General features: G+C 49.9%; 2 protein-coding genes across 5 annotated transcripts in view; one reads left to right on the top strand and one right to left on the bottom strand.

The window, feature by feature from the left end:
* Window positions 1–2,936, bottom strand: part of arl1 (ADP-ribosylation factor-like 1) — a 41,816-nt gene extending 38,880 nt beyond the window's left edge. Inside the window, exon 1 of the mRNA XM_068050165.1 lies at window positions 2,840–2,936. Within this exon, the coding sequence (XP_067906266.1) occupies window positions 2,840–2,843 (4 nt within the window). The 5' untranslated portion in view covers window positions 2,844–2,936. The remainder of the gene's footprint in view (window positions 1–2,839) is intronic.
* Window positions 2,937–10,181: 7,245 nt separating this feature from the next.
* LOC137379776 (transcription factor Spi-C-like) overlaps window positions 10,182–15,058 on the top strand; it is a 149,395-nt gene continuing 144,518 nt past the window's right edge. For 2 of the 4 annotated variants that reach the window (XM_068051135.1, XM_068051137.1), the window contains exon 1: window positions 10,182–10,325. In XM_068051135.1, the coding sequence (XP_067907236.1) occupies window positions 10,295–10,325 (31 nt within the window). In that variant the 5' untranslated portion in view covers window positions 10,182–10,294. Of the gene's footprint in view, window positions 10,326–11,109; window positions 11,214–15,058 lie in introns of those variants that run through there. The other 2 variants (XM_068051138.1, XM_068051140.1) reach the window with 2 other exon arrangements.

Here is a 15,058-nt window from a genome sequence, read left to right as displayed (position 1 = left end):
TCCTCCTCTCTCACCCCCCCCTCCTCCTCCTCCTCCACCCCCCCCCTCACCACCCCCCTCCTCCTCCTCCTCCTCCCACCTCCTCCTCCCCTCCTCCTCCTCCTCCTCCTCCTCCTCCTCCTCCTCCTCCTCCCTCCTCCTCCTCCTCCCCACCTCCTCCTCCTCCCCTCCTCACCACCTCCCCCCCCCCTCCACCTCCTCCTCCTCCCCCCCCCCCTCCTCCTCCCCTCCTCCTCCTCCCCCCTCCTCCTCCACCCTCACCCCCCCCCCCACCTCCCCTCCCCACCCCCTCCACCACCCTCCCCCTCCCCCCCCTCCTCCTCACCCTCACCCCCCCCTCCTCCTCCACCCTCACCCCCCCCCTCCTCCACCTCACCCCCCCCCTCCTCCTCCTCACCCTCACCCCCCCCTCCTCCTCCTCACCCTCACCCCCCCCTCCTCCTCCTCACCCTCACCCCCCCTCCTCCTCCTCACCCTCCACCCCCCCTCCTCCTCCTCACCCTCACCCCCCCCTCCTCCTCCTCACCCTCACCCCCCCTCCTCCTCCTCACCCTCACCCCCCCCTCCTCCTCACCCTCACCCCCCCTCCTCCTCCTCACCCTCACCCCCCCCTCCTCCACCCTCACCCCCCCCTCCTCCTCCTCACCCTCACCCCCCCTCCTCCTCCTCCTCCTCCTCCTCCACCTCACCCCCCCCCCTCCTCCTCCTCCTCCTCCTCCTCCCCCCTCCTCCTCCTCCTCCTCCTCCCCCCTCCTCCTCCCTCCTCCTCCTCCTCCCCCCCCCCTCCTCCCCTCCTCCTCCTCCTCCTCCCCTCCTCCTCCTCCTCCCCTCCTCTCCTCCTCCTCCTCCTCCTCCTCCTCCTCCACCTCCTCCTCTCCTCCTCCTCCTCCTCCTCCTCCTCCTCCTCCTCCTCCTCCTCCTCTCCTCCTCCTCCTCCTCCTCCTCCTCCTCCTCCTCTCCTCCTCTCCCCTCCTCCTCTCCCCTCCTCCTCTCCCCTCCTCCTCTCCTCCCTCACCCCCCCTCCTCCCCCCTCCTCCCCCCTCCTCCTCTCCTCCCCTCCTCCCCCCCCTCTCCTCCTCCTCCTCCTCTCCTCCTCACCCCCCTCCTCCTCACCCCCCCCTCCTCCTCACCCCCCCCTCCTCACCCCCCCCCTCCTCCACCCCCCCCTCCTCCTCACCCCCCCCTCCTCCTCACCCCCCCCCCCTCCTCCTCACCCCCCCCCCTCCTCCTCCTCCTCACCCCCCCCCTCCTCTCCTCACCCCCCCTCCTCCTCCTCCTCACCCCCCCTCCTCCTCACCCCCCCTCCTCCTCCTCACCCCCCCTCCTCCTCCTCCTCACCCCCCCTCCTCCTCCTCCTCACCCCCCCTCCTCCTCCTCCTCACCCCCCCTCCTCCTCCTCCCCCCCCTCCTCCTCCTCACCCCCCTCCTCCTCCTCCTCACCCCCCCCTCCTCCTCCTCCTCCTCCTCCTCCTCACCCCCCCTCCTCCTCCTCCTCCTCCTCCTCACCCCCCCTCCTCCTCCTCCTCACCCCCCCCTCCTCCTCCTCCTCACCCCCCCCCTCCCCTCCTCCTCACCCCCCCCTCCCACTCCTCCTCACCCCCCCCTCCCACTCCTCCTCACCCCCCCCTCCCACTCCTCCTCACCCCCCCTCCCACTCCTCCTCACCCCCCCCTCCCACTCCTCCTCACCCCCCCCTCCCACTCCTCCTCACCCCCCCCTCCCACTCCTCCTCACCCCCCCCTCCCACTCCTCCTCACCCCCCCCTCCCACTCCTCCTCACCCCCCCCTCCCACTCCTCCTCACCCCCCCTCCCTCCTCCTCACCCCCCCCTCCCACTCCTCCTCACCCCCCCTCCCACTCCTCCTCACCCCCCCTCCCACTCCTCCTCACCCCCCCCTCCCACTCCTCCTCACCCCCCCCTCCCACTCCTCCTCACCCCCCCCTCCCACTCCTCCTCACCCCCCCCTCCCACTCCTCCTCACCCCCCCCTCCCACTCCTCCTCACCCCCCCCTCCCACTCCTCCTCACCCCCCCCTCCCACTCCTCCTCACCCCCCCCTCCCACTCCTCCTCACCCCCCCCTCCCACTCCTCCTCACCCCCCCCTCCCACTCCTCCTCACCCCCCCCTCCCACTCCTCCTCACCCCCCCCTCCCACTCCTCCTCACCCCCCCTCCCACTCCTCCTCACCCCCCCCTCCCACTCCTCCTCACCCCCCCTCCTCCTCCTCACCCCCCCCTCCTCCTCCTCCTCCTCACCCCCCTCCTCCTCCTCCTCCTCCTCCTCCTCCTCACCCCCCCCTCCTCCTCCTCCTCACCCCCCCCTCCCACTCCTCCTCACCCCCCCCTCCCACTCCTCCTCACCCCCCCCTCCCACTCCTCCTCACCCCCCCCTCCCACTCCTCCTCACCCCCCCCTCCCACTCCTCCTCACCCCCCCCTCCCACTCCTCCTCACCCCCCCCCTCCCACTCCTCCTCACCCCCCCCCTCCCACTCCTCCTCACCCCCCCCTCCCACTCCTCCTCACCCCCCCTCCCACTCCTCCTCACCCCCCCCCTCCCACTCCTCCTCACACCCCCCCTCCCACTCCTCCTCACACCCCCCCTCCCACTCCTCCTCACACCCCCCCTCCCACTCCTCCTCACACCCCCCCCTCCCACATCCCCCTCCTCCTGCATCTCTCCAGCCCGCGGCCTTTCCTGTAACTAGTTTACCCGCTACCTAGTTTTGCCCACGGCCCATTGACTGGTGGCCAGACCCGCCGTGTTATTCCGAAACTCTCCCCACCCTCTCGTCCTCGTCCTCGTCCTCGTCCCCTCTCCCTCCTTCCTCACTCACTCACCCATTTTGCCGCCGTCGCTGTTGTTCCGACGTGGCTATCGACTGGAAGCTGCGCGCGCACTTCCTCATAAAGAGCCCCGACCAGTAGATTCGCGCCGCAGTAATAGCGGAAAATAAAGATCCGTTTTCCTTTCGACCCCCTTTTAAATATCAGTCATTACTTTTCTACAGCTCGATGGCAACTTCAATTTTCTGGTATACATTTTAATAAGCAACAATCAGCCGATTCGTCAGCGCCAGGTATCACGTGATCCGGGCCGGCTGCCACTCAGCTTCCAGCCGGAGGGGGCGCTCTTTCACTCAGCTTCTTTTATCCACCCGCGCTGGCGAACCGCCCGCGGTGTTGCTTCTGTATCAGTGAAGTGAGCAAAGTAATGTGGGATTAATTTGGATCTGAACTAGGAAGAGATAATTCAGTCCTCCTACCACCCCTCCTCCTTTTTGCAATAGAAACATAGAATACTGGAAATACTCAGCAGATCAATGACCTTTCATCAAACACTCAGAATCACAGAATTGTTGCAGCACAGAAGGAGGCCATTCAGCCCATCATGTCTACACTGGCTCTCCAACTGAGCAGTTCACATTGTCCATGCTGTGGTGTTTTTTTTATTTGAAACACAAACAGGAAAAGCTGGAAATACTCAGCAGGTCTGGCAGCATCTGCGGAGAGAAAAGCAGAGTTAACGTTTCAGATCAGTGACCCTTCATCAGAAATGGCCTAACAAGCCATTCAGTTCAAGGGCAATTAGGGAATGGACAATAAATGCTGGCCTCGTCAGCGATGCCCACATCCCACAAAAAAATGAATTTTTAAAAAATGATCATATTGAATGGCAGAGCAGGCTTGAGGGTGGTATGGTCTACTCCTGATCCTATTTCTTAAGTTCTTAAATAAATAGAAGTTATTGTCTGTTGCTTGTGGCAACAATGCATAGCACCAAATCTTTGATATCTTTCAGCACATTTGCTTCCAGGTCAGCTATGTGGCCTGGTCCAATCTGCACCTTCTCCTTTGTTATCTCTTGCCCCACCCCCACCTCACTTGCTTATAATCTGTGACTTTTCTAATATTTGTCAGTTCCGAAGAAGGGTCACTGACCCGAAACGTTAACTCTGCTTCTCTTTCCACAGATGCTGCCAGACCTGCTGAGTGATTCCGGCATTTCTTGTTTTTGTTGTAGCAGGCTATACTCGACCTGGTATTGTGCAACGAGATAGGATTAATTAATGACCTCATATTTAAGGCACCCCTAGGTAGCAGCGATCATAATATGATTGAATTTTACATTCAGTTTGAGGGAGAGAAAAGAGGGTATTGTAAACTTAAATAAGGGCAATTATGAGGGCATGAAAGCAGAGCTAGCTAATGTGAACAGGCAAATCAGTTGAAGGGATAGGTCAATAGAGATGCAGTGGCAGACATTTAAGGGGATATTTCAGAATACACAGAATAGATACATTTCAACGAGAAAGGAAAATTCCAAGGTTGAGACCCACCATCTGTGATTAACTAAAACAGTTAAAGATATTATCAAACTTAAAGAAAAAGCCTATAATTGTGCAAAAATGGGAGGCAGGTCAGAATCTTGGACAGAATATAAAAAACAGCATAGAATGACTAAAAGATTGATAAGGAAGGTAAAATTAGGATACGAGAGAAAGCTAGCTAGAAAGATAAAGATAGTAAGAGTTTCTATAGATATTTAAAAAAGAAAAGAGTTAACAAAGTGAGCGTTAGTCCTACAGAAAGTGAGTCTGGGGAATTAATAATGGATAAAAAGGAGATGGCAAATGAATTGAACAGATATTTTGCATCGGTCTTCACTATTGAGGATACAAGTAACATCCCAGTGTTAGCTGTAAGTCAGGAAATGGAAGGGAGGGAGGAACTCAAGAAAATTACAATCACCAGGGAAGTGGTATTGAACAAATTGTTGGAGCTGCGGGCTGACTAGTCCCTGGGTCCTGATGGACTTCATCCTAGGGTGTTAAAAGAAGTGGCTAGTGAGATAGTTGATGCGTTAGTTTTAATTTTCCGAAAATCTCTAGATTCAGGGAAGGTTCCGTTTGATTGGAAAATAGCGAATGTAACTCATTTATTCAAAAAGGGAGGGACACAGAAAGCAGGAAACTACAGGCCAGTTAACTTAACATCTGTCTTAGGGAAAATGTTAGAAGCTATTATTAAAGATGTTATAGTAGGGCATTTAGAAAAATTCAGGTAATCAAGCAGAATCAACATGGTTTGTGAAAGGGAAATCATGTTTAACCAATTTATTGGAGTTCTTTGTGGGAGTAACATGTGCTGTGGATAACGGGGAACCAGTGGATGTATTGTACTTAGATTTCCAGAAGGTATTTGATAAGGTGCCACATCAAAGGTTATTGCAGAAAATAAAATCTCATGGTGTAGGGGGTAACATATTGACATGGATAGAAGGTTGGTTGGCTAACAGGAAACAGAGAGTTGGCATAAATGGGTCATTTTCTGGTTGGCAAGATGTAACGAGTGGTGTGCCACAGGGATCTGTGCTGGGGCCTCAACTTTTTACAGTTTATTTAAATGACTTAGATGAAGGGACCGAAGGCATAGTTGCTAAATTTGCTGATGACACAAAGATAGGTAGGAAAGTAACTTGCTAAGAGGACATAAGGGGGCTACAAAGGGATATAGGTAGGTTAAGTGAGTGGGCAAATACCTGGAAAATGGAGTATAATGTGGAATTGTCCACTTTGGCAGGAAGAATAAAAAAGCATATTATCTAAATGGTAAGAGATTGCAGAGCTCTGAGATGCAGAGGGATCTCGGAGTCCAGCTCAATTGGCGTAGAGATTGGGCGCCACAGGTTGCCTTTGTCGGTGGGAGAGGTCATCACATCTCACTGGACAGCTACCACCCTCCTCAGACCGGGCAGCCCCCTGTCAGTAAGGTTCTGTCGCGCCACAGTTCACCTGCATCAATGGGTGCTTGGAGCTCAGGGTTATTGCCCGAAAAGTGGACTGCAACAATCGCACCAAACAACACGACAAAAAAAGGAAAGAAGGTACCAGCCCTTCGTTTTGCAAGCTGGAACTTCAAAACTATGTGTCCTGGCCTGTCGGAAGACCTTACACAAATCAACGATTCTCGTAAGAACCGCCATCATTAACAATGAGCTCAGTAGACTCAAGGTGGACATTGCAGCACTTCAGGAGACACGCCTCCCTGTGAGCGGATCTCTAAGAGAGCAAGACTACACCTTCTTCTGGCAGGGTAGGGATCCTGAAGAACCAAGACAGCATGGAGTGGGCTTCGCCATCAGAAACTGTTTGCTCAGCACGATAGAGCCACCTTCAAATGGCTCGGAATGCATACTGTCCATCCGACTGTTCACCGCCTCTGGTCCAGTACACCTACTCAGCATCTATGCTCCAACAGTCTGCTCCCCATCTGAAGCTAAAGACCAGTTCTAAGAGGAACTCCATAATATCATTAGTAGCATCCCCAATACCGAACAATTGTTCCTGCTGGGGGACTTTAATGCCAGTGTTGGGGACGACCATGACTCATGGCCCTCCTGCCTTGGGCGTTATGGCGTTGGAAGGATGAATGAGAATGGACAGAGACTGCTTGAGTTGTGTACCTATCATAACCTCTGCATCAACAACTCGTTCTTTCATACTAAACCCTGTCACCAGGTTTCTTGGAGGCACCCAAGATCACGTTGTTGGCACCAGCTGGACCTCATTGTCACAAGGCGAGCCTCTTTAAACAGCGTTCAATCACACGCAGCTTCCACAGTGCTGACTGTGACATTGACCACTCCCTGGTGTGCAGCAAGGTTAGACTTAAACCAAAGAAGTTGCATCATTCCAAGCAGAAGGGCCGCCCGTGCATCAACACGAACAGAATTTCTTATCCACAGCTGTTACATAAGTTTCTAAATTAACTTGAAAAAGCCCTTCAAAACACTCCGACAGTGGATGCAGAGACCAAGTGGGCCCACATCAGAGATGCCATCTATGACTCAGCAATGACCACCTTTGGCAAACGTGTGAAGCAGAATGCAGACTGGTTTCAATCTCACTTTGAAGAGCTGGAACCTGTCATAGCCGCTAAGCGCATTGCACTGCTGAACTACAAGAAAGCCCCCAGCGAGTTAACATCCGTAGCACTTAAAGTAGCCAGAAGCGCTGCACAAAGAACAGCCAGATGCTGCGCAAATGACTACTGGCAACACCTATGCAGTCATATTTAGCTGGCCTCCGACACCGGAAACATCAGAGGAATGTATGATGGCATTAAGAGAGCTTTTGGGCCAACCATCAAGAAGATCGCCCCCCTCAAATCTAAATCAGGGGACACAATCGCTGACCAATGCAAGCAAATGGACCACTGGGTTGAGCACGACCTAGAACTGTACTCCAGGGAAAATGTCACTGAGACCACCCTCAATGCAGCCCAGTTTCTGCCAGTCATGGATGAGCTGGACGAACAGCCAACAAAATCAGAACTCAGTGATGCCATTGATTCTCTAGCCAGTGGAAAAGCCCCTGGGAAGGACGGCATTACCACTGAAATAATCAAGACTGGCAAGCCTGCTATGCTTTCAGCACTCCATGAACTGCTTTGCCTGTGCTGGGATGAGGGAGCAGTACCACAGGACATGCCCAATGCCAATATCATCACCCTCTATAAGAACAAGGGTGACTGCAACAACTACTGTGGAAGCTCCCTGCTCAGCATAGTGGGGAAAGTCTTCGCTCGAGTCGCTTTAAACAGGCTCCAGAAGCTTGCCGAGCACGTCTACCCTGAGGCACAGTGTGGCTTTCGAGCAGAGAGATCCACCATTGACATGCTGTTCTCCCTTCGTCAGCTACAGGAGAAATGCCATGAACAACAGATGCCCCTCTACATTGCTTTCATTGATCTCACCAAAGCCTTTGACCTCGTCAGCAGACGTGGTCTCTTCAGACTACTAGAAAAGATTGGATGTCCACCAAAGCTACTAAGTATCATCACCTCATTCCATGACAATATGAAAGGCACAATTCAACATAGCGGCGCCTCATCAGACTCCTTTCCTATCCTGAGTGGCGTGAAACAGGGCTGTGTTCTCGCACCCACACTGTTTGGGATCTTCTTCTCCCTGCTGCTCTCACATGCGTTCAAGTCTTCAGAAGAAGGAATTTTCCTCCACACAAGATCAGGTGGCAGGTTATTCAACCTTGCCCGTCTAAGAGCGGAGACCAAAGTACGGAAAGTCCTCATCAGGGAACTCCTCTTTGCTGACGATGCTGCATTAACATCTCACACTGAAGAGTGTCTGCAGAATCTCATCGACAGGTTTGCGGCTGCCTGCAACGAATTTGGCCTAACCATCGGCCTCAAGAAAACGAACATCATGGGACAGGATGTCAGAAATGCTCCATCCATCGATATCGGCGACCATGCTCTGGAAGTGGTTCAAGAGTTCACCTACCGAGGCTCAACTATCACCAGTAACCTGTCTCTCGATGCAGAAATCAACAAGCGCATGGGAAAGGCTTCCACTGCTATGTCCAGACTGGCCAAGAGAGTGTGGGAAAATGGCACACTGACACGGAACACAAAAGTCCGAGTGTATCAGGCCTGTGTCCTCAGTACCTTGCTCTATGGCAGCAAGGCCTGGACAGCGTATGTCAGCCAAGAGTGACGTCTCAATTAATTCCATCTTTGCTGCCTCCGGAGAATACTTGGCATCAGGTGGCAGGACCGTATCTCCAACACAGAAGTCCTCGAGGTGGCCAACATCCCCAGATATACACACTACTGCGCCAGCGGCGCTTGAGATGGCTTGGCCATGTGAGCCGCATGGAAGATGGCAGGATCCCCAAGGACACATTGTACAGCGAGCTCGTCACTGGTATCAGACCCACCGGCCGTCCATGTCTCCGCTTTAAAGACGTCTGCAAACACGACATGAAGTCCTGTGACATTGATCACAAGTCGTGGGAGTCAGTTGCCAGTCTTCGCCAGAGCTGTCGGGCAGCCATAAAGGCGGGGCTAAAGTATGGCGAGTCAAAGAGACTTAGCAGTTGGCAGGAAAAAAGACAGAAGCGCAAGGAGAGAGCCAACTGTGTAACAGCCCCGACAACCAATTTTATCTGCAGCGCCTGTGGAAGAGTCTATCACTCTAGAATTGGCCTTTATAGCCACTCCAGGCGCTGCTTCACAAACCACTGACAACCTCTAGGCGCTTACCCATTGTCTCTCGAGACAAGGAGGCCAAAGAAGAAGAAGAAGAAGAAGAAGAAGAAGAAGAGTACATAAATCGTAAAAGATTAGTATGAAGTTACAGCACGTAATTAAGAAAGCTAATAGAATGTTATTGTTTATTGTGAGGGGAATTGAATACAAAAGTAGGGAGGTTATGCTTCAGCTATACAGGGCATTGGTGAGACCACATCTGGAGTACTGTGTACAGTACTGGTCTCTTTATTTAAGGAAGGATGTAAATGTGTTGGAGGCAGTACAGTGAAGGTTTACTAGAATTATACCTGGATTGGGCGGGCTGTCTTACGAGGAAAGATTGGACAGGCTAGGCTTGTATCCGCTGGAATTTAGAAGAGGCGAAATTTATAAGATCCTGAGGGGTCTTGATAGGGTGGATGTGGACAGGATGTTTCCCCTTATGGGAGAATCTGGAACTATTTAAAAATAAGGGGTCGCCCATTTAAGACCGAGATGAGGAGAAATATTTTCTCTGAGGGTCATGAGTCTTTGGAATTCTCTTCCTCTAAAGGCAGTGGAAGCAGAGTCTTTGAATATTTTTAAGGCAGAGGTAGATAGATTCTTGATAAGCAAGGGGGTGGAAGGTTATCAGGGGTAAGTGGGAATGTGAAGTAATCAGTTCAGCCATGAGCTTATTGAATGGCGGAGCAGGCTCGAAGGGCTGAGTGGCCTACTCCTGCTCCTAATTCTTATGTTCGTATGTTCGTATTTATGAATCACGATGGGCCGAAGGGCCTGTTTCTGTGCTGTATGACTCTATGACTCCTCATTGCTGTACAAGACTTGTGCCTATTTTATTTTTGCTTCGTTGACGTGTGATGTGAAATGTTTCATGACTCAAGAACGCAATGGTGCTTTCTTCCTCAAACAAATTTTTCTGTAAAAGATTCTCTGGGACCTTAATCATTACGGGATTTATTTATTAAAATAATCGCATGTTAGTGTTCCTGAGGAAGAGCAAAGTACCCTTTACGATAAAACAACTTCCCCACCTAAGAGTTACTTGTGTATGCATTTTCCCCTTTCTAGTACTATAGAAATAAACTTGGTAAAACAATTGACTTCAGTTTTCGAAACTTCAACCAGAAGTGAACAGGGCCTCAAATCAGACTTTTTCTACTCAACCAGATCTAGGAGATTTTATTTGCCTTTCATTCTGAAATTCATCTTTGCCATGTCAAGATACAATTTTCTTCACAGATGAGAGAATATTTTGAAAGCCAATCATTAGGTAAGGAAAAACTTTGCATTAGTGTTGCATTGTGGTCGGACAAATGAGGAGAGGCAACATAAACAAACCGGTTTAATTTTAAATAGGGTGCCGTAACAGAGGGACCTGGGAGTTCACTTACAAAAGTCTTTGAAGGCGGCAGGACAAGTTGGGAATGCTGTTAAAAAAGTATATGGGATCCTTGACTTTTTAATTAGAAACATAGTGTTCAAAAGCAAGGAAGTTATGCTAAACCTTTATAAATCACTAATTAGGACCCAGTATTGTGCCCCATTTTGGGCAACACACTTTAGAAAGGATGTGAAGGCCTTAGAGAGGGTGCAGAGGAGATTTACTAGGATGGTGCCAGTGATGAGGGACTTCAGCTATGTGGAAAAGCTGGGATTGTTCTCCTTAGAGCAGAGAAGGTTAAGAGGAGATTTATTAGAGGTGTTCAAAATCATGACTGTTTTGATAGAGTAAATAAGGAGAAACTGTTTCCAGCGGCTGAAGGGTTGGTAACCAGATGACACAGATTTAAGGTGATTGGCAAACGAACCAGAGACAAAATAAGGAAAACAAAAATTACACAGTAAGTTGTTGTGATCTGGAATACGCTGCCTGAAAGGGCGTTGGAAGCAGATTCAAAAATAACTTTCAAAAGGGGAATTGGATAAATACTTGAAGGGAAATGATTTGCAAGGCTATGGGGAAAGAGCAGGGGAGTGGGACTAATTGGATAGCTCTTTCCAAGAGTCAGCACAGGCAAGATGGGTCGAATGGCCTCCTTATGTGCTGTAAGGTTCTATTTAAAGATACTGCAGGATGGATTAACAGATGGACCTCAGCTAAATCTAGGACCTCCAGTAAAACTCATCCTAATGCAGAAAAATTGATTCCAACCACTGGGTCAGTTTAATTTAAGCAAAGTATATTGTGATATGATTTGTTTTATTATTAATTGAATGTATGAACATCCCATTGGATGATTTCTTGATGGATTTTCATACACGTTTGATGTATAATGAATGGGATTAATGAGCAGGACCATAGCGTGCCAGGGTTTCTTAACTGGGCTCCGAAAGACAGTGGTGGTGAAATCGGTCTTGGGTGGGAGTGATAGTCTTTAGGCAGCTCACTTTACACCCTGCGTGATTTCCACTAAAGTTAACAGAAAGACAATTGGGTGGGTGGAAAATGAACTGGCGATTCACTATCGCCTCTTTTGCACTTCCCCCACCCCCAACAAGACCGATTCACCCCAACTGTCTCTCAGATGCTCTTATAAGCGATATGGGTGGAATGGTTTAACTTGTCCTCTGTAAGCTGCGGCTCAGTGCTAACACATTTATGGAGGAATCTAAAATTTTTAGAGGGTTTGACAGGGTAGATGTTGAGAGGCTGTGGCCCCTGGCTGGAGAGCCTAGAACTAGGGGTTATAACGGATCAGTCATTTAGGGAGGTGGTGGTGTAGTGGTAATGTGACTGAACTGGTTTGGGGACATGTGTTCGAATCCCACCATAGCAGTGGGTGAAATTTGAATTCAATTAATAAATCTGGAACTGGAATCACTCACTGAGTGTATTCAAGACTGAGATCAATAAACTTTTGAACACTGAGGGAATCAAGGGATATGGGGAGCAGGTGGGAAAGTGGAGTTTTTAAAAAATCATTCAGGGATGTGGGCGTCGCTGGCTAGGCCAGCATTTATTGCCCATCCTTAATTGCCTTTGAGAAGGTGGTGGTGAGCTGCCTTCTTGAACCGCTGCAGTCCATGTGGGGTAGGTACACCCACAGTGCTGTTAGGAAGGGAGTTCCAGGATTTTAACCCAGTGATAGTGAAGGAACGGCGATATAGTTCCAAGTCAGGATAGTGTGTGACTTGGAGGGGAACGTGCAGGTGATGGCGTTCCCATGCATTTGCTGCCCTTGTCCTTCTAGTTGTTAGAGGTCACGGGTTTGGAAGGTGCTGTCTAAGGAGTTTTGGTGCATTGCTGCAGTGCATCTTGTAGATGGTACACACTGCTGCCACTGTGCCTTGGTGGTAAAGGGAGTGAATGTTGAGCGTTGTGGATGGGGTGCCAATCAAGCAGGCTGCTTTGTCCTGGATGGTGTTGAGCATCTTGAGTGCTGTTGGAGTTGCACCCATCCAGGCAAGTGGAGAGTATTCCATCACACTCCTGACTTGTGCCTTGTAGATGGTGGACAGGCTTTGGGGAGTCAGGAGGTGAGTTACTCACCACAGGAGTTGAGATAGAAGATCAGCCCTGATCGTATTGAATGACAGAGCAGACTCAGGGAGCCGAATGGCCTCCTCCTGCTCCTTGTTCGTATGTAATATAGTTCGGACAAAATAAAATTCCAGTCAATCATGACAAGTAAGGTTTAGGGTATGTCTGTATATCGAGACCGTAATCTTTTAACTTTCTAACAGATTGTGTCATACCAGTTATATGAAAAAAAATACTGCAGATGCTGGAAATCTGAAATAAAAACAAGAAGTGCTGGAAATACTCAGCAGGTCCGGCAGCATCATGTTTTTATTATGTGTCATACCAGTTTGTAGTTTAAATCTTAAGAATCCAGTCTGCTGTAAAACTTTATCTCAGAATTTTGGTCCTTGGGGCCCTTATTAATTTATATATTTACTTTTTATAAATCTTGTACAGTACAGATCTCAGTTAAACACAAATAATCACAGAAGCTGCTGCCTCTTTGTAACTGCAGCCCTACCGAATGGTATCAGTAATATCTCGCCCTGCCTATTCTGCTGATTCAGGCGGGCTTTGCAGAATCCATAGCGTAATTTGAAGACGTTGCAGAGAGTGCTCCCAGTGTCCTGGCCCACATTCCTTCAACACCACCAAGGCTGGTTCACAGGACAATGGGAGTAAGGGCCGGGTGAGAGAGCAGTGGGAGTCAGGGCTAGGTCAGAGGTCAGTGCCATTTATTGTCCATCCCTTATTCCCTGGAGAATGTTGTCATGAGCCTTCCACTTTATTGCTGCAGTTTTGACACATCTGAGAGGTTTGCTTGGCCACTTCAGAGGGCAGTTAAGTGTCAACCAGATTGGCGTGGGACTGGAAGAATGAGAGGTGATCTCATTGAAACACAAGATTCTGAAGGGCCTTGACAGGGTAGACACTGAGAGGTTGTTGTTTCCCCTGTCTGGGGAATCTAAAACCCAGAACATGGGGGAACGGCCTCAGAATAAGGGATCAATCATTTAGGACTGAGATGAGGAGAAATTTCTTCACTCAAAGGGGTGTGAATCAATTGGAATTGTCTATTCCAGAGGGATGTGGATACTCCATCGTTGAGTATATTCAAGGCTGAGATAAATGGATTTTTGATCTCTCAGGGAATCAAAGGATATAGGGAGTGGGCAGTTAAGTGGGGTTGAGGTGGATCAGCCATGATTGTATTAAATGGCACAGCAGGGCCAAATGGTTTACTTCTGCTCCTATTTTTTAAATTCATAAGTTCTTATATCTTATGAAGTCTTAGGGCGGCACAGTGATGCAGTGGTTAGCACCGCAGCCTCACAGCTCCAGGGACCCGGGTTCAATTCTGGGTACTGCCTGTGCGGAGTTTGCAAGTTCTCTCTGTGACCGCGTGGGTTTCCGCCGGGTGCTCCAGTTTCCTCCCACAGCCAAAGACTTGCAGGTTGATAGGTAAATTGGCCATTGTAAATTGCCCCTAGTGTAGGGAGGTAGATAGGTGGTAGGGAATATGGGATTACTGTAGGGTTAGTATAAATGGGTGGTTGTTGGTCGGCACAGACTTGGTGGGCCGAAGGGCCTATTTCAGTGCTGTATCTCTAAATAAATAAAAGTCACAGCGGCCCAGAGGGGGTAAGGATAGCAGCTTTTCTTCTCTAAAGCAACATCAGTGTACCAGTTAGGTTTTAATGTCAATCTGAATGCTTTTATTATCTGGCACATTGGCAGGATTAGAACTCACAACCTTGGTGCTGCTAATGCCATACTGTAATCACCGTGCCATTCAACCCAGTCAATTGAGTAGGACTCCCGATTATCAGCTAATTTCCATCTGGTAGGGAAATCCCCTCCTTTTGGTAGGATTCTGACTTTCCACTGACAGAAATTGAGAAATAAACTCTTAATTTTAAATATCACTGAGAATTCCCTGCTGAAGTTTCCATTTCTGAATTCCCACATTGCAAAAAAAAGATGATCAAGAACTGAACTTTAGAAGGAAGGGGAATTACCATTTCCACTCACACAACATGATTGTGCGACAGACAATGATTCGTCAAGGATTCTAGGGGCCTCTGCTGCTGTCTCTTTGTAACTGCAGCCTATCGAATGCCAGTTCCATCTCGTTTTGCTCGTTCTGCTGGTTCAGACAGGCATTGCAGAATCCATGGCATAATTCGAAGATATTGCAGGAAGTGCTCCCAACATTGCTCCAATACCGCCAAACAAACAGAATCTCTGGTCATTCATTCGTTTGCTTTTTTGTGGGATCTTGCTGTGTGCAAATTAATTGCTGTGTTTACCAACCTAACAACAGCGAATACACTATAATGTAGCATTGATCAATATGATAAGGTGAAATATAAATGCGATTTTTCTCTTTCTCTCTTTCTCTCTTTTTTCTCTCTCTTTCCCTCCCTTTCTCTCATTTTCATGCTCACCCTTTTTCTTTCTTCCTCTCTTTCCCTCGCATGCAGAACACCACAGTTAGGGCTAGATTTTGTTCTCCCCCAGGCGTCAGGTTCCATGGCGGG

The sequence above is a fragment of the Heterodontus francisci genome, chromosome 18 (genome assembly GCF_036365525.1).
Source record: "Heterodontus francisci isolate sHetFra1 chromosome 18, sHetFra1.hap1, whole genome shotgun sequence".
NCBI lineage: Eukaryota > Metazoa > Chordata > Chondrichthyes > Heterodontiformes > Heterodontidae > Heterodontus > Heterodontus francisci.
Note: the sequence above shows the minus strand (reverse complement) of the source record. Positions and strands in the feature narration are given on the sequence as shown.